Source organism: Mustelus asterias, chromosome 18, assembly GCF_964213995.1.
Source record: "Mustelus asterias chromosome 18, sMusAst1.hap1.1, whole genome shotgun sequence".
In the NCBI taxonomy this organism is placed as follows: domain Eukaryota; kingdom Metazoa; phylum Chordata; class Chondrichthyes; order Carcharhiniformes; family Triakidae; genus Mustelus; species Mustelus asterias.
In genome coordinates, this window is record NC_135818.1 from 28,117,164 (window position 1) to 28,140,937 (window position 23,774).

Consider the following 23,774-nt stretch of genomic DNA (forward strand, 5'->3'; position numbering starts at 1 on the left):
CCTGTTGGACTTTAACCTGGTGTTGTGAGACTTCTTACTTTGATCAGATAGCCAGAGATTCCTATATATTAAATATAGGAATCTCTAAAGACCTGCAATCACTAACAATTTTCTGAAGCTAATTAATCCAGTTGGACTATGTAGAGTTATGGAATAATAGTTTCAGTATAAATTTTCTATTCTATTAAAGAGCCATAATTAGATTGTTGGCCATAAGTTCAGAAATTTGCTTGTTACATCGTAATTGGTCATTTGTTTCTAGGTATTGATCAAAGTAGAATTGAACTGTGTTGGGTGCCAGTGTATTAAGATTAGTATCCATTAGTTGCCATGGAAATTGTACTCCTTTTTGAAAAATATTTGTGTAGCTCCTGTATCTGCTTTCAATATGCTATTTAAGAAGCAGTTGCCCAAGTGTTGTCCAGGAGAATTAAATTCAACATTTCTGTCAGAAATATTAATACTTCAGTGACATCCCAGAGATGCCTATGGGGGCCAACTGAAGCCAATTGCAGTACGAATCATATTTCTGGCCCCTTGTGACATGATATTTAATGTATTATCCTATTTAAAGTCCTCTTGGTCAGTACCTTGCCCTAGCATAACCACCCTTGAGGCCAAGATGATAAATGATCATTTACTGATGGCTCTTCCATGACTTTGTGGTAAATTACAGGGTACATTGATTAATGCTATGTAAAGTACAATATGTATCAGGGTGATTGAGGAGGTGAAATTCTGCTCTTATTGTGGATGTCAGCTGTGGCTTAATGGTAATACTTTGTCCACTGACCCAGAAGGTTGTGGATTCAAGTCCCACTATAAAGTCTTGAGCCCATAATCTAAAATGACACTCCAGAGCAGTACTGAAGGCGTGCTGCAGTATTGGAGGTGCAGACTTTCAGCTCACACTAAGATGAGGTCCCATCTGCCCTCAAATGGACATAAAGGATCCTGTGGCACTATTTGAACAAGGGCCAGGAGTTCCTCCCAGTGTCCTGACCAATATTTATCCTTCTACCAGCATCACTAAAGCAGATTATCTGGCTGTGATTAATGTTTAAGGGACCTGGTTCTCGCCAAACTAGCACCTGCATTTTTCACATGACAACAGTGGCAGTATTTCAGAAATACTTCATTGGCTGCACAATGCTTTGGGGCATCCTGAATTTGTGAAATGTGCTCTATGAATGCAGGTCTTTATTTTAATTAACTCTATGATGCATAAATTATTTTTCTATAAATTTATATTTTTGATAACTAAAGTTAGTCAAGATCAAAGATTTCAGTACTGGGCAATGAAATTTTAAATTTTGACATAGTGGACAGTGAAGAAAACTATCTCCAATTGCAACGGAATCTTGATCAATTGGGCCAGTGGGCTGACGAATGGCAGATGGAGTTTAATTTAGACAAATGCGAGGTGATGCATTTTGGTAGATTGAACCAGGGCAGGACTTAGTCAGTTAATGGTAGGGCATTGGGGAGAGTTACAGAACAAAGAGATCTAGGGGTACATGTTCATAGCTCCTTGAAAGTGGAGTCACAGGTGGACAGAGTGGTGAAGAAGGCATTCGGCATGCTTGGTTTCATCGGTCAGAACATTGAATACAGGAGTTGGAACGTCTTGTTGAAGTTGTACAAGACATTGGTAAGGCCACACTTGGAATACTGTGTACAATTCTGGTCACCCTATTATAGAAAGGATATTATTAAACTAGAAAGAGTGCAGAAAAGATTTATTAGGATGCTACCGGGACTTGATGGATTGAGTTATAAAGAGAGGTTGGATAGACTGGGACTTTTTTCTTTGGAGCGTAGGAGGCTGAGAGGTGACCTTACAGAGGTCTATAAAATAATGAGGGCCATAGATCAGATAGATAGTCAACATCTTTTCCCAAAGGTAGAGGAGTCTAAAACCAGAGGGCATAGGTTTAAGGTGAGAAGTGTCCAGAGGGGCAATTTTTTCACAGAGGGTGGTGAGTGTCTGGAACAAGCTGCCAGAGGTAGTAGTAGAGGCGGGTACAATTTTGTCTTTTAAAAAGCATTTAGATAGTTACATGGGTACGATGGGTATAGAGGGATAAGGGCCAAATGCGGGCAATTGGGATTAGCTTAGGGGTTTTTTTAAAAAAAGGGCGGCATGGACAAGTTGGGCCGAAGGGCTTGTTTCCATGCTGTAAACCTCTATGACTCAAATCGTAGGATGGTCACAGACAGAAGAAAACTATTTGACCTGTTGTACAGGCACTGGCTCTCTGAAGGAGTAGCTCACCTGGTACCAATCTCCCACCTTTTTGTAGTCCTGTACATTCTACCTTTTCTGATTATAATCTGAATGCCTAGATTGAATCTCCCTCCACCATTCTCTTAGGAATTGCATTCCAGATCCTAACCATTTGCTGCGTAGAAACATTTTTCCCCTCCTTTTGCTAATTCACCCTGTGCCTTCAGGTTTTTGATTTTTCCAACAATGGGAACAATATTTCCTTATTTACTCTGACTAGACCCCTCCTGATTTTGTATATTTCTATCAAATCTTCTCTTCAAAGAGAACAGTCTCAACTTCTCCAATATACGTTAACTGAAGTTCCTATTCCTGGAATCATTCTTGTGCATCTTTTCTGCACCTCTCTAATGCCTTTGCATCCTTCCTAAAGTGTGGCACCCAGAACTGGATGCAATTGTCCAGATCGAAGCAGTGTTTTATACAAGTTTAAAATAACTTCCTTGCTTTTGTACCCTGTGCCCCTATTAATAAAGCTTAAAATGCCATCTGCATTATTAACCACTCTCAACCTGTCCTGCTGCCTTCAATGATTTATGCGTACAAGACCCTCTGCTCCTGCACCCTGGTAAGAATTGTACCCTTATTTTGTGTCTCCACATTCTTCCTACCAAAATGCATCATTTCACACTTTTCTGCATTAAATTCCGTCTGCCATTTGTCTGCCCATTCCATCAGCCTGTCTATGCCCTGTTGAAGTTCTAAATTTGTCCACCTCACAGTCCACAATATTTCCAAGTTTTTTATGATGTACAAATTTTGAAATTGTGCCCTGTACATCAAGATTTAGATCATTAATATATAACAGGAAAGACCCTGTGTTCAAACACCAATGCCTGAGGGCGGCGGCGGCTGTTGTGATACTCGGTCAATTTCATATCCATGTTGCCACTCTTTCTTTTATTCTATGAACTCTCACTTTGCTCACAACTCTGTTGTAACATTTCATCAAATACCTTTTGGAAGTCCATGTAGACCACATACCTAATGATCAGCATAAAGAAAACAGAAGTAATGTACCAGCCTGCTCCTGGTAAACCCTATATCAAAGAACAATACAGCACTGGAACAGGCCCTTCGGCCCTCCAAGCCTGCGCCGCTCCCTGGTCCAAACTAGACCATTCTTTTGTATCCCTCCATTCCCACTCCGTTCATGTGGCTATCTAGATAAGTCTTAAACGTTCCCAGTGTGTCCGCCTCCACCACCTTGCCCGGCAGCGCATTCCAGGCCCCCACCACCTTCTGTGTAAAATATGTCCTTCTGATATCCGTGTTAAACCTCTTCCCTTTCTCTCTCTTCCCTTTCTCTCTCTTCCCTTTCTCTCTCTCTCTCTCTCCTCTCCTCTCTTTCTCTCTCTCTCTCTCTCCTCTCTCTCTCTCTCTCTCTCTCTCTCCCCCCCCCCCCCTCCCCCCCACCCCCCCCCTCGTGAACGTCACCACCGACCTGGGAAAAAGCCTCCCACTCTATCTATGCCTTTCATAATTTTATACACCTCTATTAGGTCACCCCTCATCCTCCGTCTTTCCAGTGAGAACAACCCCACTTTACCCAATCTCTCCTCATAACTAAGCCCTTCCATACCAGGCAACATCCTGGTAAACCTCCTCTGCACTCTCTCTAAAGCCTCCACGTCCTTCTGGTAGTGTGGCGACCAGAACTGGGCACAGTACTCCAAATGCGGCCGAACCAACGTTCTATACAACTGCAATATCAGACCCCAACTATTATACTCTATGCCCCATCCTATAAAGGCAAGCATGCCATATGCCTTATTCACTACCTTCTCCACCTGTTACGTCACCTTCAAGGATCTGTGGACTTGCACACCCAGGTCCCTCTGCGTATCTACACCCTTTATGGTTCTGCCATTTATCGTATAGCTCCCCCCTACGTTAGTTCTACCAAAATGCATCACTTTGCATTTATCAGGATTGAACTCCATCTGCCATTTCTTTGCCCAAATTTCCAGCCTATCTATATCCTTCTGTAGCCTCTGACAATGTTCCTCACTATCTGCAAGTCCAGCCATTTTTGTGTCGTCTGCAAACTTACTGATCACCCCAGTTACACCTTCTTCCAGATCGTTTATATAAATCACAAACAGCAGAGGTCCCAATACGGAGCCCTGCGGAACACCACTAGTCACAGGCATCCAGCCGGAAAAAGACCCTTCCACTACCCCCCTCTGTCTTCTGTGACCAAGCCAGTTCTCCGCCCATCTAGCCACCTCCCCCTTTATCCCATGAGATCCAACCTTTTGCACCAACCTACCATATCAAGCCCAATGTTTCTGTCCATGACCAAAATCTGTCAGCAGTGGATCAGCATTTTGTCTCAAGAACACACTCTCTTGAGCTGTCTATATTGACGTAGAGAGGCATGCAAGAATTGCAAAGTGTGGACTTCTGCAGACTTTGAACATCAGTTTAGGACTGAAGAGGAGTAAGTCTACCTACTGAAAGGAAAGTCTACACAACAATAGTCCTGTCCACTCTGCTGTACGCATGAGACTTGGATTGCCTACCTATGTCGTGCAAAGAAACTCTGCTACTTTGACTTGAGTTGTCCTTAATAAATATAGGTAATGAAAGGTCTAAGGCCATTGAATTTATAGCTGTATGACAGGCTGTTCAGTTCATCACAGTAGTACCAGCTCTCTAAAAGAACTATCCACATAGTCCCTTTCTTAGAATCATAGAATCCCAACAGTGTGGAGGGAGGCCATTCGGCCTATCGAGTCGGCACCGACCACAATCCCACTCAGGCCTATTTCCATAACCCCCCATATTTATCCTGCTAATCCCCTGACCCTAGGGTCAATTTAGCATAGCCAATCAACCTAACCCGCACATCTTTGACTGTAGGAGGAAACCGGAGCACCCGGAGGAAACCCACACAGACATGGGGAGAATGTGCAAACTCCACACAGACAGTGACCCAAGGCCAGAATTGAACCCGGGTCCTTGGCGCTGGGAGGCAGCAGTGCGAGCTACCATGCCATCCTGAATAATTTTCCAAATCTAGTTTTCTGCTTCCCAGCTGAGTAATGTAGAATTGGCAGCATTTATCTCCTTCTCCCATCCTCACTCTTTTCCAACCTGAATCATAAAATTTTATGAATACACATGGGACAAGTATCATGGAACTTGTCATAGTTAGTCACCATAAACTACTTGACCATAGGTGGCAAACGTTCTGTTGTCTGTTGAGCAACTCCTGAGAACTTTCAACTACGTCACACTATTCTTCGAGGAAAGCGAATGAAGGTAGAATAACAGCGGTAAGCCTTGATAACTAATTACGTGGCATACTAATGTTATAGCAGAACATTTCTTCTAATTTCCCTGTTAACAATTACAAGATCGACAATCAGTATAAGGCAACGTGTGACAAATGATGTGAATGATTTTAGTTATTATGTGCTCTAATTATTAGATTATGAAAAGGACTACCATTTTTATTTTAACAGGTAATATGCTTTGACTGGTCTAATCTGAGGACCCATCATCTTCCTGAGTAATTAATGAAGAGGCCAGCTGTTTTCTTTGTCCTACATTAACCAGCTTTCATACACTTTGACAGGGGATTTTTTTTGGGCACGGGTCATATTATAAAGCTTTTAACTTAATTGCAATTTTAACCATAGTACCTGTACTTACATTTATTATGGAACCAGCAGTTACATTCAACAGTTTTTAAGTGACATTTCTTACATTGTGAGATGAGTAAATTTTGGCCTTGACTAGCGCACGTTTATTGCAAATCACTGAAAGTCTGGATTTCAGACACCCCCAGCTCATTAGAAACTATGCGCACTGCACCACATTTTAAATGAATGTGTAGCCAAGTTGTGATGAGGCTAAAATTACGGTTTAAGAATAATCACTATATAACTATTGAAGTTGATTTGTTTTACAGTACCAGTCGATTAAACCCGCCATTTATGTTGCAACACTAAGCAGCTTCTATGCAAAACCATGGAGCAAGAATAATAATTAGGAGACAACCTCAATAAGCCAGGTTTCTATTGAAAGTTGAATCGTGATCTGGTCAGAAAATTTAGAAGAATATTTCCAATGTCATTGATTAATGGTACTGGAACATCAAAAGCAAGAAATCCTTAGTTTAAGCTTAAAAACTATTTACCATCACAGACCTGCTTGGTGTTTCAATGAGGTAAACTAAGCTCAGAACAGTTTCAGATATCTTGAAGTTTCTTGCTTGAAGTTTTATAAACGTTATTGGAGTATGTTTTTTAAAGTAAACAGTGGTTTGTACACCCTTAGGATATTTCAAAGCTCTTCACAGCTAATAAAGTACCTTTGAAGTGTAGCCATGGTTGCATTAGAACATAGAAAAAATACAGCACAAACAGGCCCTTCGGCCCACAAGTTGCACCGGTCATGTCCCTACCTACCTAGGCTTGTATATAGGCTTACCTATAACCCTCAATCCTATTAAGCCCCAGCTACAAGGAGTATTGCAACAGCTGATTTGTTGATTGCAACAGCTGATACAAGGTCCCACAAACAATGAGATAGTGACCAGATAATTTTTTTAATGAGTTTGGTTGAAAGATGAATACTGACCATAGAGTACTTCTTGCTCCTCTTTGCATAACACAGTGCTGCCTTTTCCATTCACTTGAGGAGGCAAACCTTAGTTTCTTGCCTTAGTTTAATGCACAGGCAAAATACTACAGATGCTGAACGTCTGAAATAAAAACAGAAAATGTTGGAAATATTCAGGTCGGGCAGCATCAGTGGGGAGAGAAACAGTTAACGTTTCAGTCATATGACCTTTCATCAGAACTGGGAAAAGATAGAAATGTAATTGGTTTTCAACAAGGGAAAGGTTGGAAGAACAAAAAGGTCTGTGATCGGGTGGACAGCAAGATAGATTCAGTGACATAGGGTTCATGTTGGTAATGGGAGAAGTTTAAAAGGACAAAAGATGCATCTTGTGGAATATGAATGGTTGGATCCTGATTAGCTGGAAATAATAGAGAAACAAGGAGTAGGAAACAAGACAGCAAAGAAAAGGTCACAATCTAAACTTGAACTCAAGGCTGAGTCCAGAAGGTTGTAAGGTGTCCGATTGAAAGATGTGATGCTGTTCCTTAAGCTGGTGTTGAGCTTGATTGGAATGCTGCAACAGGCGAAGAACAAGTCAGAGTGGAAGTATGGCAGAAAAGTAAAATAACAGGTGACTGGAAGCTCATGGTCACACTGGCGACTGAAAAGGGATGTTCCACAAAGCAGTCACCCTGTCAGTCAGTAAGAAGTTTAACAACACCAGGTTAAAGTCCAACAGGTTTAACCTGTTGGACTTTAACCTGGTGTTGTTAAACTTCTTACTGTGTTTACCCCAGTCCAACGCTGGCATCTCCACATCATGACTACCATCTGTTCAGTCACCCCAAGATAGAATAGATCACATCATTATTACAGGAGACAGCACATTAAATTGAAAGAAGTGCAAGTAAATCATTCTTTCACTGGGAAGGAGTGTTTTAAGGCATCGAATAGTGAGAAGGGAGGAGGAGGTCAATGGGCAGATGTTGCATTTCCTGAACTTGATGAAAGGTGCCATGGGGGAAAGGTGTGACTTCTTCCCCTTGACTCCACCCCTCCTTCCAATTTTATCAATTACTGTGTATTCGTAGTACCCTCTGACCTTCCCCTCTCTGAGCCTGAATGCTCCATTTTGAACAAAGGCCTCTGCTTCATCTCCTCATCTCTTCATCTCAGTGATTTCAAGCTCAACAGAATACAGCCCTTCTACCTTTGCCCACTTCTTTGGCCAGGAGTCCCCCAACCCCAAAATGGATTCTTTTATCTGTCTCTAGTGTTCTCCCTTAGAACTTGCAGCAGTTCGTTCTCCCACATCCAACCCCAACATTGTTATCAAACATATTGATGAAGGCGATGCTGTTGTTTTCTGGTATATGATCCTCCACCTAGCAGAGGCGAAGGCTAATTAGGGAAGGACAATATCATGGAGAGACTGAGAACCTTGATCCTAAGCTCTGAAATGCTTTTCCTAAACCTCTTCACCTCTCCAGTTCTCTTTTAAGAAGCTCCTTAAAACCCACCTCTTTGGTCAAGCTTTTGGTCATCTGTGCTGATATCTCTCTCTCTGGCTTATGTTAAGCACCTTTTGATATTTTACTACATTAAATGAGCCATATAAATTTAATTTAAATTATTTTATGTCCACCTGAGAGGATAAACGGGGCTTCGGTTTAATGACTCACCCAAAGGTCTTCTAAAAGTAAGATCTACAGTACAGGTAACTAATCCAAAACACTGGCTAGGTATTGCATAGCTACGTGGGCTATGAAGACAGAGAATAAAGGCATAAAACAAAAAGAAAAATGGCTAAGTGGATGGCAGGTAAAGACCAGTTAATAGTAGCACTTAGCCACCCTTTATGGACCCCGTGATAAATTCTGTAAACTCTTTTTTGTTTCTTTTGGAAATGCAGGGTGTTACAGAGGAAGAGAATAGTCATGGTGCTAGAAATGGGCCTCAAAATGGGCCAAGTCTGGGCTCCCCAGTGAAGGTGCGCTCTGAGACTTTGCAACCAGACCGTGATGCCCCATTATTAAGAAAGCTAAGGTCCATACACAGTTTTGAATTTGAAAAGCGTCTCACTTTGGAGCCAAAGCCCAGCACTGATAAATTCTTGGAAGCTTGGTAAGTGCAACTTTATTCAGTTCTAGCTTAACTGGTTTTCTACAAGTATTTACCAAAACGAGGGAATTTGGGAAAATGGTACTTTTGCTTAACACTACTCATTTCTTAATGAATAAATGTGTTTCTTAGGAATTCAAAGTAAGTTATGAAAAAGATACAAATTTTACATTTAAATCTGTTTGTTGTCCAGATGCAGAAAATTAACAGCTTAGCTGTTAAATGCTATAGATATTAGAGTAATTTATAATATAAATAGATCCAACAGCTACAAATTTATTACTGTATGTAGTTTAGAAATCTAAACATTTTAGTTTTGAAACTGCTTTGTTCCATTATTTTCTGTTTAAGGTGCAAAAAGAAATGATCAGGAAAACAATATGTTTAATTTTCACATGTTTATTGCACATCAGAGACATGCCATTTAAGGCCTCATTCCTTTCAGAACCAGTCTCCATCCCATTGTGGTCCCTTTTATTTCAATAGAGTACCCACTTTCTTACCACCCTGGAGCTGAGCCCAGTGTTACTCTGCCACAGGCATGCAAGCTACCAGTTGGCTACTGCTACGTTAGAGAGAAAGGAAGACTTCCATGTATGGACTCTCAACCTCAGGATGCCCCAAAGGGCTCCACATCCAATTAAGTACTTTTGAAGTATTGTTGCTGCTGTTGGAGGAATAATATTATATTGTAATATTGGTCTGAATTCTAAGCATTGTTTAGTTAGCATGGAAGGATAGTATAATAAAAGTCATAAACGAAAATAACCACACTTGCCAAAATGAAATGCTATTAACTGCTTGTTAAAACAGTTAAAGAAGAAGGTAACTAGAGGTGTGAATTTCCAATATATTGTGTTTATTCTCATTGTATATTCGATAGCTGTTCTTTTAATTCTTGAGAAAATGGCAAGTCTATTCCATTGGGTTGCACTTAATTATCATTTGTGTATAGTATTCCTGCTTTTCCATTCATCAATTAATGTCATGTTTTCTGGGCACCACAGCCATTTTGAATAATAAAGATAAATGAAGTTTTTAAAAGAAGTAAATCTACCAGAAAAACTTAATTGTGGTGGATGGGGCTGCCCAGGCAACTGAAGGGACCACTACATATGGTGGAAGACACATTTTGGAGGGTTGTGGAGCTGGAGGAAGTCAGAGATTGAGCCAGTGGAGCAATTTGAAATATGGATGAGAACTTTAAAATGGAGCCAGTGTAGGACAAAGAGCACAGAGGCTGTGGGACTTGGTGTAAGTTAGAATACAGGCAGCAGAATTTTGCATGAGCAAGTTTAGAGAGGCTGGAAGGTGGGAGGCCAACCAGGAGAGCATTGAAGTACTCTAATCTGGAAGTAGCGAAGGCGTGAATGCACTTTCATTGAAGCGCATGTTGCTTCAATGCAGTGATGATAAATGTTTTTAAAAATCATGTCCTTGTCACATGATGAGACAAAATACCTAGGAGAGCACTAATATTGATTTAGCCACATATCTTAAAGTCTAATAGATAATTGTCTGTCCAGCTAAAATGAAGAGTGATGCAGATGTAATAAAGGGTAGTGCAATTGTTAGTAGGTAGTTGCTAATGAGATTGTTTAAATAGAGCAGCTGAAGGTTAGAGCTCATTGTGCCTGTGTCAAAAAGCCAAAAGCATTGCTCTCTTTGTATGCTTCAGATATTTATTGACTTTTCCCTTTAATAAGCAATGGCCTTTGCTTCAGCTACTCCTTGTAGCATGCAACGACTAAATGTTCCATAGCTGTCTCCATAGAGTTTATTTATTAGTGACAAGTAAAGCTTACATTAACACTGCAATTAAGTTACTGTGAAATTCCCCTAGTCGCCACACTTCGGCACCTGTTCGGGTCAATGCACCTAACCAGCACGTCTTTCAGACTGTGGGAGGAAACCAGAGCACCAAGAGGAAACCCACACAGACACGTGGAGAACGTGCAAACTCCACACATAGTGACCCAAACCAGGAATCAAATCCAGGTCCCTGGCGCTGTGAAGCAGCAGTGCTAACCACTGTGCCACCATGCTGTCCCACAATGAGGTTTCTTCTAATTACTCCCCTTACTCTCCTAGTCACTACTTAAATTAATGGCAGTTCCGCATAGACTAGGAATTCTGCAGAGACTAACTTACTTCCTGACTCCCCAAAGCCATCATCATCTCACTCCCTCTACAAGATATAAGTCAGGAGTGTGGTGGAATACTCTTACTTGTTGGATGAGTGCAGTTCCAACAACACTGAATAAGCTCGACACCATCCAGAACAAAACAGACAGCTTAATTGGCACCTGATTGAACCACTTGAAACATTCACTGCCTCCACCACCAAAGCACAGTGACAGCAGTGTGTACTATATGCGGGATGTAATAACTAATCAAGGCTCCTTTAATGTCACCTTCAAACCCTCTACTGCCCAGAAGGACAAGGACAGCAGATACGTGGGAACACCTTGCAGGTTCCCCCTCCAATCCCCACAACGTCCTGGCCAAAATCCTGGAACTCCCTCCGCAACAGTACTGTGGGTGCTCCTACAACACATGGGCTGCAGCGGTTCAAGAAGGTGACTCACCACCACCTTGAGGGCAAGCTGCCGCCTTGGTGCCCCTCTGATCACTTGCCGAAAAAAATAAATGATTAGGTTTCTTTCTAAATGTTTCAATATTCTCCATCTCAGCTATTTATCATTGATTTTTCTTTGTCAGGAATATGAAATGTGGCTGAATGTGGTTTGTCTAGTTCTTTTCTATTATGCAACAAATCAATTCCAAAATTTGAATATATTGCAGTTGTATTGAAAGGAAGCTGAAATACTCCTCCCAGTAAATCAGCGTGGAGCCATTTTGATAGAATTTGTGACCCTCCCCACTCCCCAAGGTTGTAAAGGAAATACAGTTGAACATAAATTGCCATGCTTCTTAAATGTCAATCCACTAACCACCATCTCCTCAACGGAGAATCTTATAAGTATGAAAAACTTTTTAAATGACGTGTTTGGATTGTTATAATATGTTTTAATACATCAGGCATTTACATCAAATAGAAAATGCGCCAGTTGATTCCAGATTTTTGATATAGTGTATCTTTTATCTGACTCTTGTTCCCATTGAAGTTTTGGGTTTTAAACAAAATCTGATAAGATGCCTAAACATGCTAGAAAAATACATCGATTATTTATTATTGTATTCCACTCTATGGCTTATTAGAAAAAGTATTGCAAGTAAATGAGAAGTTTGGCTAATAGTCAAAATTCATTTTAATACTTATGCCTTTTTTGTAAAGCTATAATGACCTTGGAGCAGAAATGTTGTTCAGGTTTAATGGAAGAAATCTGACAAATAACAAGGAAAGATCGAGCCTGCGCTCTATGATTTGTCCCTAATATTTATTTATTATTTTGAGTCTGCTAACGATATGCATTTTTGTGTCCAGCTCCACTAAGGCTCAGGAAGACGTGGGCTTGTTGAAGGATGTTGCTGCTATCCAGCCTCTGAAAGCCTCTGCTGCTACTCGTACTGACAGGGTGTGGCACTTTGATGAGGAGTACATCCCAGACTATTCAAAGCCTGTCTCTGTGGAATCTCCTGAGCATGGTGATGCTGTCATTAGCAATGGATTTGTAGCAGTCAATTTAAGCTCCTGCAGGCAGGAGGTTGACTCCAAGGAGTGGGTCATTGTGGATAAGGACCGTGACCTTCAAGATTTCAGGACTGATGGTGGTCATGGCCAAAAATTGACCAGTCCATCTGGACGAACAGATGATGAGGAGCCAGATGTCTTAGCAGAAGATCCTCTTCAAGAGGAAAGAATAAAGTTGGAAGCAGCCAGTCCAAACAAGGGACATCCACGATCTCCAGAAGCAGGAAGAGAACAGGTACCCATTAGTGAAAAGTGTGGATTTAGAAGCACATGTTTATGTAATTGCTGAACTGCACTATTCAATGAGAGATGTTGATAAGCTACCACAGGTTAATAATGAGAGTCTTTTGAAAATGCAGATTGGGAATCATGTACAGTTAAAATAAAGAATTTTTTTTTCAAAGTGTTTTTGGATGCAGCCTGTAAGGACTGGTACTAATTTGCCCCATCCCATCTGTCTGTCTGTCTCTGCCATTGTGTCTGATGTGCCGGATAGCAGCAGTAGACTCTCATTGATCGAATCCAATGTCATGTTGTTGAAGGCTTAAAGCTCAGCTTTAAATGTTTCTGAAACTCACATTTGTCTTAATGAAGAGAAAGCTGATCAGTATTTATTTTTTGCTCCTCTTGATGAAGGATTTATGAAAAGGCATTTAGGGGTGTAGATATTTAGAAATTCAAAATTGACAATGAATGACAGGTAGGAAAGACCATAACAATGGCGAAGGAGAATTTTAGATTATATGCATGGGATTTGACTATAGAAGTAGGAAGCAATGCTAACTTTCTGACCTAACTAATGTCTTGTGTAGTAGGAATGTTGTGTGCAGTTCTGGAGACTTCATTAGAGGAAGGATATTGCAGCCATGGAAAGCTTCCGCCACTGGAATTATACCACGGATAAAAGATTATAATTACAAGTGATTTTTTAAAAAATCACTATAATACAGGTAGTTAAAGGGCAGAGATTCTCACAATAATGAAAGCATTTGAGAGGGTGAGAGTTTAAAGATTTTCTCCACTGTTTTGAGAATTAGTAATGTGACAGGATAATCATTCAAATGCTCTACTATGAGTTAGTATTGAGGCAGAGAATAATTTAAAGTACAATACTTGGAAAAGAAAATGAACTAACTTGCACCCTATGGTGCTTTTCATTTTATAAAATAATTTGTAATCAGTTACTTTTGAATATATTCAATGACTCAGTCTTCGCAGATCTTTAGGGTAGAGAATTCCAAAGATTTAATGACTCTATTGAGATAAGAAATTCCTCCTCATCTCCATCTTAAATGGGAGACTCCTTTATTTTGAAACTTGTGTCCCTTAATTTTCAATTCCTACACTAGGGGGTATTTCCTTTCCGCATCTACCCTGTCAAACCTTCTGAGAATATTCTGATGAAGGGTCATTTTGACCTGAAACGTGGGCCGCGATTGTCCCATTGTGACCTGCAACTTTTCTGTCGGCTCGCGGTGGGAGACGCGCGTCTGCTGCCTTGAACAGGGATTAGCAAACGTGCCGGGAATGCACGTGCATCTCCCAGAGCCGGCGAACAGTCGCCATTCAGACCACGCTGTTTTAAATATGCTTATTAGGTAATTATCGGGACCTTTCGCGTCCCAACCGAATCTCCCACCCCGCCAGGAGTACTTCAATCCAGCGGGGTTCAGACTAGCTCCCCACATTTGGGGAACTTGCGGGAGACCCTGCCGGAATTGGGGGGGGGGGGAGGCAATCGGGGCCCCCCAGGGGTTGGGCAGTGGGGGGGGGGGGTGCCCCCTGGACATGGACACCCTGGCAGTGCCAGCCTGTGCCCCCTGGGGGAGGGGCAAAGTGCCCATGCCCAGTGCCAAGGGGTGGGGCCTATTGTGGGTGGGGCCGAGGGGTGATCGGTGGGAGTGGGGGTTTCTGCAGCCAGGATCGGTCTGGGATGGAGGGAGGGCAGTGATTGGGGCGGGCTGGGGGAGGGGGTGGTCTGCTGGGTGGGGGAGGAGGGGGTTTGGCGGTCAGGGTTGGCCTGGGAATTGTTGTGGGGGCCGTGATCGGGTCATGGGGCGGGCTGGAGGGGCAGCACCATGGGGGTTCCGGGCTGGCCAGTGGTTGAGCTGGCTAGTAAACGGGAGGTTGACAGTTTGGGGCCACTGCGCATGCGCAGAGCTCCAGAACTGTCAAACTCCGGTGCTAATAGGCCCCGCCTCCCTGGGTTCTTCAGTGCACAGAGTGCGGAGATTCAGGTGAGAAGCTGAACTGACAGAACAGTCGGGATTTAGTTTTCCCACCAATTCAGCACTTTTGGGAGAATCGAGGCAGTGAGCTCTGTTTCTGTCTGTAGATGCTGCCAGACCTGAGCATTTCCAGCATTTTTTGTTTTGATTTCCGATTTCTACCATCTGCAGTATTTTGTTGTTGTCCCCTGAGAATCTTGTATGTTTTAATAAGATCACCTCTCATTCTTTTACACTCCAATTCGTTTTCTTTCAACTTTACTCGATCCTTCATCATAAGACAACTGTTTGGGCCCTATTTTTCCATTTTGATTCTGAGTGCTGGGCGAACTTGAAACTGGAAGTGTTTCAGATCTGACTTTTAGACTCGTTCTCGGGCGCCCTCATACGCACTGCCTGCAAAAATATCAGCAATTCCGAATCGCACTGCACAAGCTGGTGGGTGGGGCTTAACACGCCCAAAATCTTGCAGCTCTGATCAGCATGTCCAACTACGCACGCGCAGCAAATATATGATAGAAACATAGAAACCCTACAGCGCAGAAGGAGGCCATTCGGCCCATCGAGTCTGCACCGACCACAATCCCACCCAAGCCCTACCCCCACATATTTTACCCGCTAATCCCTCTAACTACACATCTCGGGGACAATTTTTAACCTGGCCAATCAACCTAACCCACACATCTTTGGACTGTGGGAGGAAACCGGAGCACCCGGAGGAAACCCACGCAAACACGAGGAGAATGTGCAAACTCCACACAGACAGTGACCCGAGCCGGGAATCGAACCCGGGACCCTGGAGCTGTGAAGCAGCAGTGCTAACCACTGTGCTACCGTGCCACCCAACTGTGCTACCGTGCCGCCCACGGTAGAATGCTGCTCCCCTGCCACGTCCCTCCTGGGCCGGATAATGCCTCCCTCTGGCTCCCACAGAGATTGCCCCACCTCCCCAATATTACTGACCCCCTTATCCCCCCCCCCCCCCCAACACCCGCCACCCAGACCGATTGCGGGCTCCTCTCCCCACCATCCCCTTCCCTTCCACTGATCTTAGGCAGAGTAGTCCACCCATCCACCCCCTCCCTCCCCAAAACCACTGATATCAGGCAGAGTGGCAGCGGACCCCCTTTCACCCTCACTGATCTCAGGCAGAGTGACAGCGGACCCCCCTTCCCCACCGCTGATCTCAGGCAGAGTAATCCACCCATCCACCCCCTCCTTCCCCAAAACCACTGATCTCAGGCAGAGTGGCAGTGGACCCCCCTTCCCCACCACTGATCTCAGGCAGAGTGGCAGCGGACCCCCCTTCCCCACCACTGATCTCAGGCAGAGTGGCAGCGGACCCCCCTTCCCCACCACTGATCTCAGGCAGAGTGGCAGCGGACCCCCTTTCACCCTCACTGATCTCAGGCAGAGTGACAGCGGATCCCCCTTCCCCTCCACTGATCTCAGGCAGAGTGGCAGCGGACCCCCCTTCCCCACCGCTGATCTCAGGCAGAGATGTGGAGATGCCAGCGTTGGACTGGGGTAAACACAGTAAGAAGTCTCACAACACCAGGTTAAAGTCCAACAGGTTTATTTGGTAGCACAAGCCACTAGCTTTCGGAGCGCTGCTCCTTACCTGATGAAGGAGCAGTGCTCCGAAAGCTAGTGGCTTGTGCTACCAAATAAACCTGTTGGACTTTAACCTGGTGTTGTGAGACTTCTTACTCAGGCAGAGTGGAAGCGGACCCCCCCCTTCCCCTCCACTGATCTCGGGCAGAGTGGCAGCGCATCCCCTTCCACCCACACTTATCATACTACTCGCCTCACACCCGACTTTATCAAGTTTTTACGCCTGAAAATGGATGCAACGCGATGGTAAACTCGTGCCCTTCGTGGCAGAATCAAACTAGTGAACCTTCTCTGAATTGCCTTCAATGCAAATATATCCCCACCTTAAATAAGGAGACCAAAATGTTATGCAGCACTTTAGATCTCACCGTGCCTTCCGCACTTCCTGCATGGAACTTGTATGTTCCAACCAACTCTCAATAAATGTCAACAATCCATTTGCCGTCCTAATTGCTTGCTGTACCTGCATGCTAAATTGTTGTGATTCGTGTATGAGAACACCCAGATCCCTCTGTACTGGACCATTCTGCATTCAAAGGATATGCCAAAACCTGCTTTCTGTAATAGTCAATAGAAAGTTCTCCATGCCTATTAAAAGTGTAAGACTAATGTGGCGCACCAGATTGACATAGGGTGAAAAATATGCTGTTAAAAATTATAAATTGGTTCATCAATGGAATGATTTAATTACACTTGGTTAGAAATATTGAATGGAATACTAGCTTAGTCAGCATTTATTTTTGCATTCTAATCCACCTAGTTGAGCTAACACAGGCACAGACCTCTAATATTTCATTGGTGGGTTTATGGTACTATAGCACAGCTGTGAGTACATATATCATGCATTAGTTGAGTGTTTATCCCACTGGTATGGTGTCAGGTGTGACTGTTTTTCTTCTTCTCGTGAATCAGCATTTTGCAAAAGCTAAATCCGCACTTTATGGAAATAATAAGTCCACTGGGCATTGTAATGGCAGCATCTCTGGTGGGTGCAGCTTAAGTATTGGGATAACAATTCCATAAAGTATCTGTATTCTACTGACAACAAGATGTGTCACTGTAATGAGAACAAAATGGGGAAGTACTTGGTCAATTTATGTCACATAGACCAGTAGTTAATTTCTATTTCCCTGCATTGTACTTGGAATTGTGTTCTGTGATATGACCCAAGATTTGTCATCCCATACCAAGTAACCATGTTTGCTACTTCCCTGACTCTGCAATTTCAGGATTAACAGTCTAAAAGTTTTATTTGTATTTCAAAGGGTAGTTCAGACTTTAAAAAATGCAATATTAAGACAGTGTTAAACCCATTTCTTTGGTCATCTGTTCTGATATCTCTTCCTTTACCTTGGTTTTTGTCTGATCAAACTCCTGTGAAACTCTTTGGGATGCTTTACTACATTAAAAGGATTCTATAAACATTTTTTTAGCTCTTGTGCCAAAATAGAGAGGTTATTTCTGATTGGTTAATTACTGACAATTATGCAAAATATTACAACCCCCTTGATGTGTTCACATTGCATTAATTCACCAGACGAACTGGTAATAGTTTTAAGCATTTGAAATATTACACGGAATTGAACAAAAAGATTAATAAGCTGAGGGGACCATTGTATTGAGACGTGAACATTGAGACATGCCTTGATGGATAGCCAGATTATCTGCTGTGAAGACTATATCTCGTAATATGATGCATTGATTAGCTGATAAAATTACTGGTGAATGGGTACTGAGATTCATAACTGTTCTATTGGGTTAACCATAATTGGGTCACTCAATCAGTGTTGTTCTATTCCTCCAGACTGGTGGTGACTTGACCTTCATCATCCTTAATGGGGGCTAGTGAAGGTTGAGAGATGAGAAAATTGATGGAAAATCAATACCAAACTAAAATCTGAGCACTGCTGAAGGGGTAGCAGCTGGTGTGTGCATGAATCACACACAGTAAGGTTATGCATGTCTTAGGGTTTTAAAGAAAATATTTATTTTTAGGCTTTAAGAAAGAAACAGTTAAGTATGTTCTTACCCAAATAAGGGGTGAGGGGGGGTCGCTGTACACCATAGCTATATTCATTATTCTGTCCATATTCTAAGGAAGGGCATGGAAAGAGGGGAAATACTTAGGTTAATTAATGTGTATGCTTATCCCATTTTTTTAGACTGCAGGTTTTTATTGTGAAATATAAAATGTAAGAAATGTTACGTCTAACTTTAGCTTTTTCCTTTTGTAACAAATTTCTTTGCAATATTACTCAGTTATACTCTGCTTTAAAAGGCACAGGCTTTGTCTTTTGTCAACATCAGATACTGCCACCCATGGCTCAGTTGGTAATACTTCTGGGTCAAAAGGCTGTGGAGTTTGTCCTGGCCCTGTGCTTGCTAACTCTCTCTCTCTCCCCCTCTCACTCTCTTTCTTTCTCTTTTCACCCCTCTCACCTGTGGCGGGTTCTGATCATGGGGGAACCTGCTATGGTTCAGGCCGATGTGAATGGATAACTTCGTCCCCCACTCCACATTATCAGACATCAAGTCCTGATATGCATAGTTAAATAGATGCAAGTAGGGATCCCAACCCTGAAAACGGGAGCGGAACCCCCCCCCCCCCCCCCCGTCTTATTTTCAAATTCCTCCGTGGCCTCAACTTTCCATTTCTATAACCTCACCTAAGACCTCTGCATTCCTCTAATTCTGGCCCCTTCCCCATCCCATTTTTAGTCATTCCTCCATTGGTGACGATGCCTTCAGATGGCTCGCCATAATTTCTGGAAGTCATAGAGGTTACCGAGTCATAGAGGTTTACAGCATGGAAACAGGCCCTTCGGCCCAACTTGTCCATGCCGCCCTTTTTTTTTAAACCCCTAAGCTAATTCCAACATTTGGCCCATATCCCTCTATACCCATCTTACCCATGTAACTGTCTAAATGCTTTTTAAAAGACAAAATTGTACCCGCCTCTATATGACACTAAGTTTCGTGGCAAAGTGGACAGTGAGGAAAGTTATCTTCAATTGCAACGGGATCTTGATCAATTGGGCCAGTGGGCTGACGAATGGCAGATGGAGTTTAATTTAGTTGTTTGGATTTAATATCAGTTGTTTGGATTTAATATCTGTTGTTTGAATTTAATCTCTGTTGTTTGGATTTAATCTCAGTTGTTTGGGTTTACTCTGTTGTTTGGGTTTAATCTCAGTTGTTTGGGTTTAATCTCAGTTTGTTTGGGTTTAATCTCAGTTTGTTTGGGTTTAATCTCAGTTTGTTTGGGTTTAATCTCAGTTTGTTTGGGTTTAATCTCAGTTTGTTTGGATTTAATCTCAGTTTAGAGTCTCCCACCCTCCCCCCTCCTCTAACCTAAAAAAAAAGGACTCGGAGTGAGAGCAGGTAAGCTTTTTCTTTCTCTCCTTCGTTTCTTATTAAGGGAAGTTAACAGGGATGTCAGTGCAGGCAGTGCAATGTTCCTCCTGTAGGATGTTTGAGGTGAGGGACACCAATAGAGTCCCAGCTGAGTACACCTGCAGGAAGTGCATCCAATTCCAGCTCCTTGAAGAATGTGTTAGGGATCTGGAGCTGGAGCTGGATGAACTTCGGATCATTCGGGAGGCAGAGGTGGTCATAGAATGAAGATAGATGGGTGACGGTGAGAGGGGCTGGGAGGAAGCAGTCAGTGCAGGGATCCCCATGTGGTCGTTCCCCTCAGCAACAAATATACCGCTTTGGATACTGTTTGGGGGGGGGGGGCACGGTGACCGGATCTCTAGCACTGAGTCCGTCCCTGTGGCTCAGAAGGGAAGGGGGGAGAACAGGAGAGCAATAGTCATTGGGGACTCAACAGTTAGAGGGACAGATAGGAGGTTCTGTGGCAATGAAAGAGACTCACGGATGGTATGTTGCCTCCCGGGTGCCAGGGTCCGTGACGCCTTGGACCGTGTTTTCAGGATCCTTAAGGGGGAGGGGGAAGAGTCACAAGTCGTGGTACACATCGGTACCAACGACATAGGTAAGGGAAGGGACGGGGATTTAAAACAGGAATTTAGGGAGCTAGGGTGGAAGCTGAGAGCCAGGATAAACCATGTTGTCATCTCTGGTTTGTTGCCGGTGCCACGTGCTAGCGAGTTGAAGAACAGGGAGAAAGTGCAGGTAAACACGTGGCTGCAGGGATGGTGTAGGAGGGAGGGTTTCAGTTACATGGATAATTGGAGCACATTCTGGGAGAGATGGGACCTGTACAAACAGGACAGTTTGCACCTGAACCAGAGGGGCACCAATATCCTGGGAGGGAAATTTGCTACGGCTCTTCAGGGGGGTTTAAACTAATTTGTCAGGGGGATGGGAAAACAAGCTGTAGTCCAGAAGCCAGTGTTGAGTGGAGTGAGGTACTGAGGAGGGTATCAAGGTCGCAGGAGTGTACCGGCAGACAGGAAGGTGGGTTGAAGTGTGTCTACTTCAATGCAAGGAGCATCCGGAATAAGGTAGGTGTACTTGGAGCGTGGATTGGTACTTGGGACTACGATGTTGTGGCCATTACGGAGACATGGTTAGAACAGGGACAGGAATGGTTGTTGGACGTTCCGGGGTATAGATGTTTCAGTAAGTGTAGGGAAGTTGGTAAAAGAGGTGGAGGAGTAGCATTGTTAATCAAGGATAGTTTAACGGCTGCTGAAAGGCGAGGGGGATCTGCCCACTGAGGTAATATGGGCTGAAGTTAGAAATAGGAAAGGAGCGGTCACGTTGTTGGGGGTTTTCTATAGGCCCCCAAATAGTAATAGAGATGTGGAGGAAGAAATTGTAAAGTAGATTATGGATAGGTGTGGAGGTCACAGGGTAGTTGTCATGGGTGACTTTAACTTTCCAAACATTGATTGGAACCTTTGTAGGTCGAATAGTTCGGATGGGGCAGTTTTTGTGCAGTGTGTGCAGGAGGGTTTCCTGACACAATATGTGGATAGGCCAACAAGAGGTCTGGCCACATTGGACTTGGTACTGGGTAATGAACCAGGCCAAGTGTTAGATTTGGTTGTGGGAGAGCACTTTGGAGATAGTGATCATAGTTCGATGTCTTTTATTATTGCAATGGAGAGGGATAGGGCCTTATGGGAGGGCAAGGTTTATAATTGGAGGAGGGGTAATTATGATGCGATTAGGCAAGAATTAGGGAGCATAGGATGGGAACAGAAACTGTCAGGGAAAGGCACAAATGAAAAGTGGAGCTTGATCAAGGAACAAATATTGAGTGTCCTTGATAGGTATGTCCCTGTCAGGCAGGGAGGAAATGGCCGAGTGAGGGAACCATGGTTCACAAAAGAGGTTGAATGTCTTGTTAAGAGGAAAAAGGAAGCGTATGTAAGGATGAGAAAACACGGTTCAGTTGGGTCGCTTGAGGGGTACAAGGTAGCAAGGAATGAGCTAAAAAAAAGGGCTTATGAGAGCTAGGAGGGGGCATGAGAAGTCCTTGGCGGGTCGGATCAAGGAAAACCCCAAGACTTTTTACTCTTATGTGAGAAATAAAAGAATGACCAGGGTGAGGTTAGGTCCGGTCAAGGATAGTAGTGGGAACTTGTGCGTGGAGTCAGAAGAGATAGGAGAGGCGATGAATGAATACTTTTCTTCAGTGTTCACCAAGGAGAGGGACCATGTTTTTAAGGATGAGAATGGGATACAGGCTGATAGGCTGGAGGAGGTAGATGTTCTGAGGGAAGGTGTAGTAGCAATTTTGAAAAAGCTGAGGGTCGATAAGTCCCCTGGGCCAGATGGGATATATCTTAGGATTCTTTGGGAGGCAAGGGATGAGATTGCAGAGCCTTTGGCTTTGATCTTTGGGTCCTCGCTTTCCACGGGGATGGTGCCAGGGGACTGGAGAGTGACGAATGTTGTTCCTCTGTTCAAGAAAGGAAATAGGAATGACCCTGGTAATTATAGGCCGGTTAGTCTTACTTCGGTGGTCGGTAAGTTAATGGAAAAGGTCCTGAAGGATAGGATTTATGACCATTTGGAAAGATGCAGCTTAATTCGTGATAGTCAGCACGGATTTGTGAAGGGTAAGTCTTGCCTCACAAATTTGATTGAATTCTTTGAGGAGGTAACTAAGTGTGTAGATGAAGGTAGAGCAGTTGATGTCGTATTCATGGATTTTAGTAAGGCATTTGATAAAGTTCCCATGGTAGGCTCATGAAGAAACTAAGGAGGTGTGGGATAGAGGGAAATTTGGCCAATTGGATAAGTAACTGGCTATCTCATAGAAGTCATGATGTGGAGATGCCGGCGTTGGACTGGGGTAAGCACAGTAAGAAGTCTCACAACACCAGGTTAAAGTCCAACAGGTTTATTTGGTAGCAAATACCATAAGCTTTCGGAGCAATGCTCCTTCGTCAGATGGAGTGGTCTCTGTTCTCAAACAGGGCACAGACACAGAAATCAAATTACAGAATACTGATTAGAATGCAAATCTCTACAGCCAGCCAGGTCTTAAATGTACAGACAATGTGGGTGGAGGGAGCATTCAACACAGGTTAAAGAGATGTGTATTGTCTCCAGACAGTACAGCTTGTGAAATTGTGCAAGTCCACAGCTTTAACCTGTGTTGAATGCTCCCTCCACCCACATTGTCTGTACATTTAAGACCTGGCTGGCTGTAGAGATTTGCATTCTAATCAGTATTCTGTAATTTGATTTCTGTGTCTGTGCCCTGTTTGAGAACAGAGACCACTCCATCTGACGAAGGAGCATTGCTCCGAAAGCTTATGGTATTTGCTACCAAATAAACCTGTTGGACTTTAACCTGGTGTTGTGAGACTTCTTACTATCTCATAGAAGACAGAGGGTGGTGGTGGATGGAAAATTTTCAGACTGGAGACCAGTTACCAGCGGTGTACCACAGGGATCAGTGCTCGGTCCTCTGCTATTTGTGATTTTTATCAATGACTTGGAGGAGGGGGCTGAAGGGTGGGTTAGTAAATTTGCTGATGACACCAAGATTGGTGGGGTAGTGGATGAGGTGGAGGGCTGTTGTAGGCTGCAAAGAGACATTGATAGGATGGAGAGCTGGGCCGAAAAATGGCAGATGGAGTTTAACACTGATAAGTGCGAGGTGATTCCTTTTGGTAGGACAAATTTGAATGCGGATCACAGGGTCAATGGCAGGGTTCTGAGGAATGTGGAGGAACAGAGAGATCTTGGGGTTCATATCCACAGATCTCTGAAGGTTGCCACTGAAGTGGATAGAGCCGTGAAGAAGGCCTATAGTGTGTTAGCGTTTATTAACAGGGGGTTTGAGTTTAAGAGCCGTGGGGTTATGCTG

The 23,774-nt window shown here is 43.4% G+C and overlaps 1 protein-coding gene across 4 annotated transcripts in view; it reads left to right on the forward strand.

Moving 5' to 3' along the window:
- Positions 1 to 23,774, forward strand: part of LOC144507035 (tau-tubulin kinase 2-like) — a 285,213-nt gene that overhangs the window by 222,247 nt on the left and 39,192 nt on the right. For all 4 annotated transcript variants that reach the window (XM_078233619.1, XM_078233621.1, XM_078233620.1 and 1 more), the window contains 2 exons: positions 8,775 to 8,986; positions 12,432 to 12,873. In XM_078233619.1, coding sequence (XP_078089745.1) covers positions 8,775 to 8,986; positions 12,432 to 12,873 — 654 coding nt within the window. The remainder of the gene's footprint in view (positions 1 to 8,774; positions 8,987 to 12,431; positions 12,874 to 23,774) is intronic.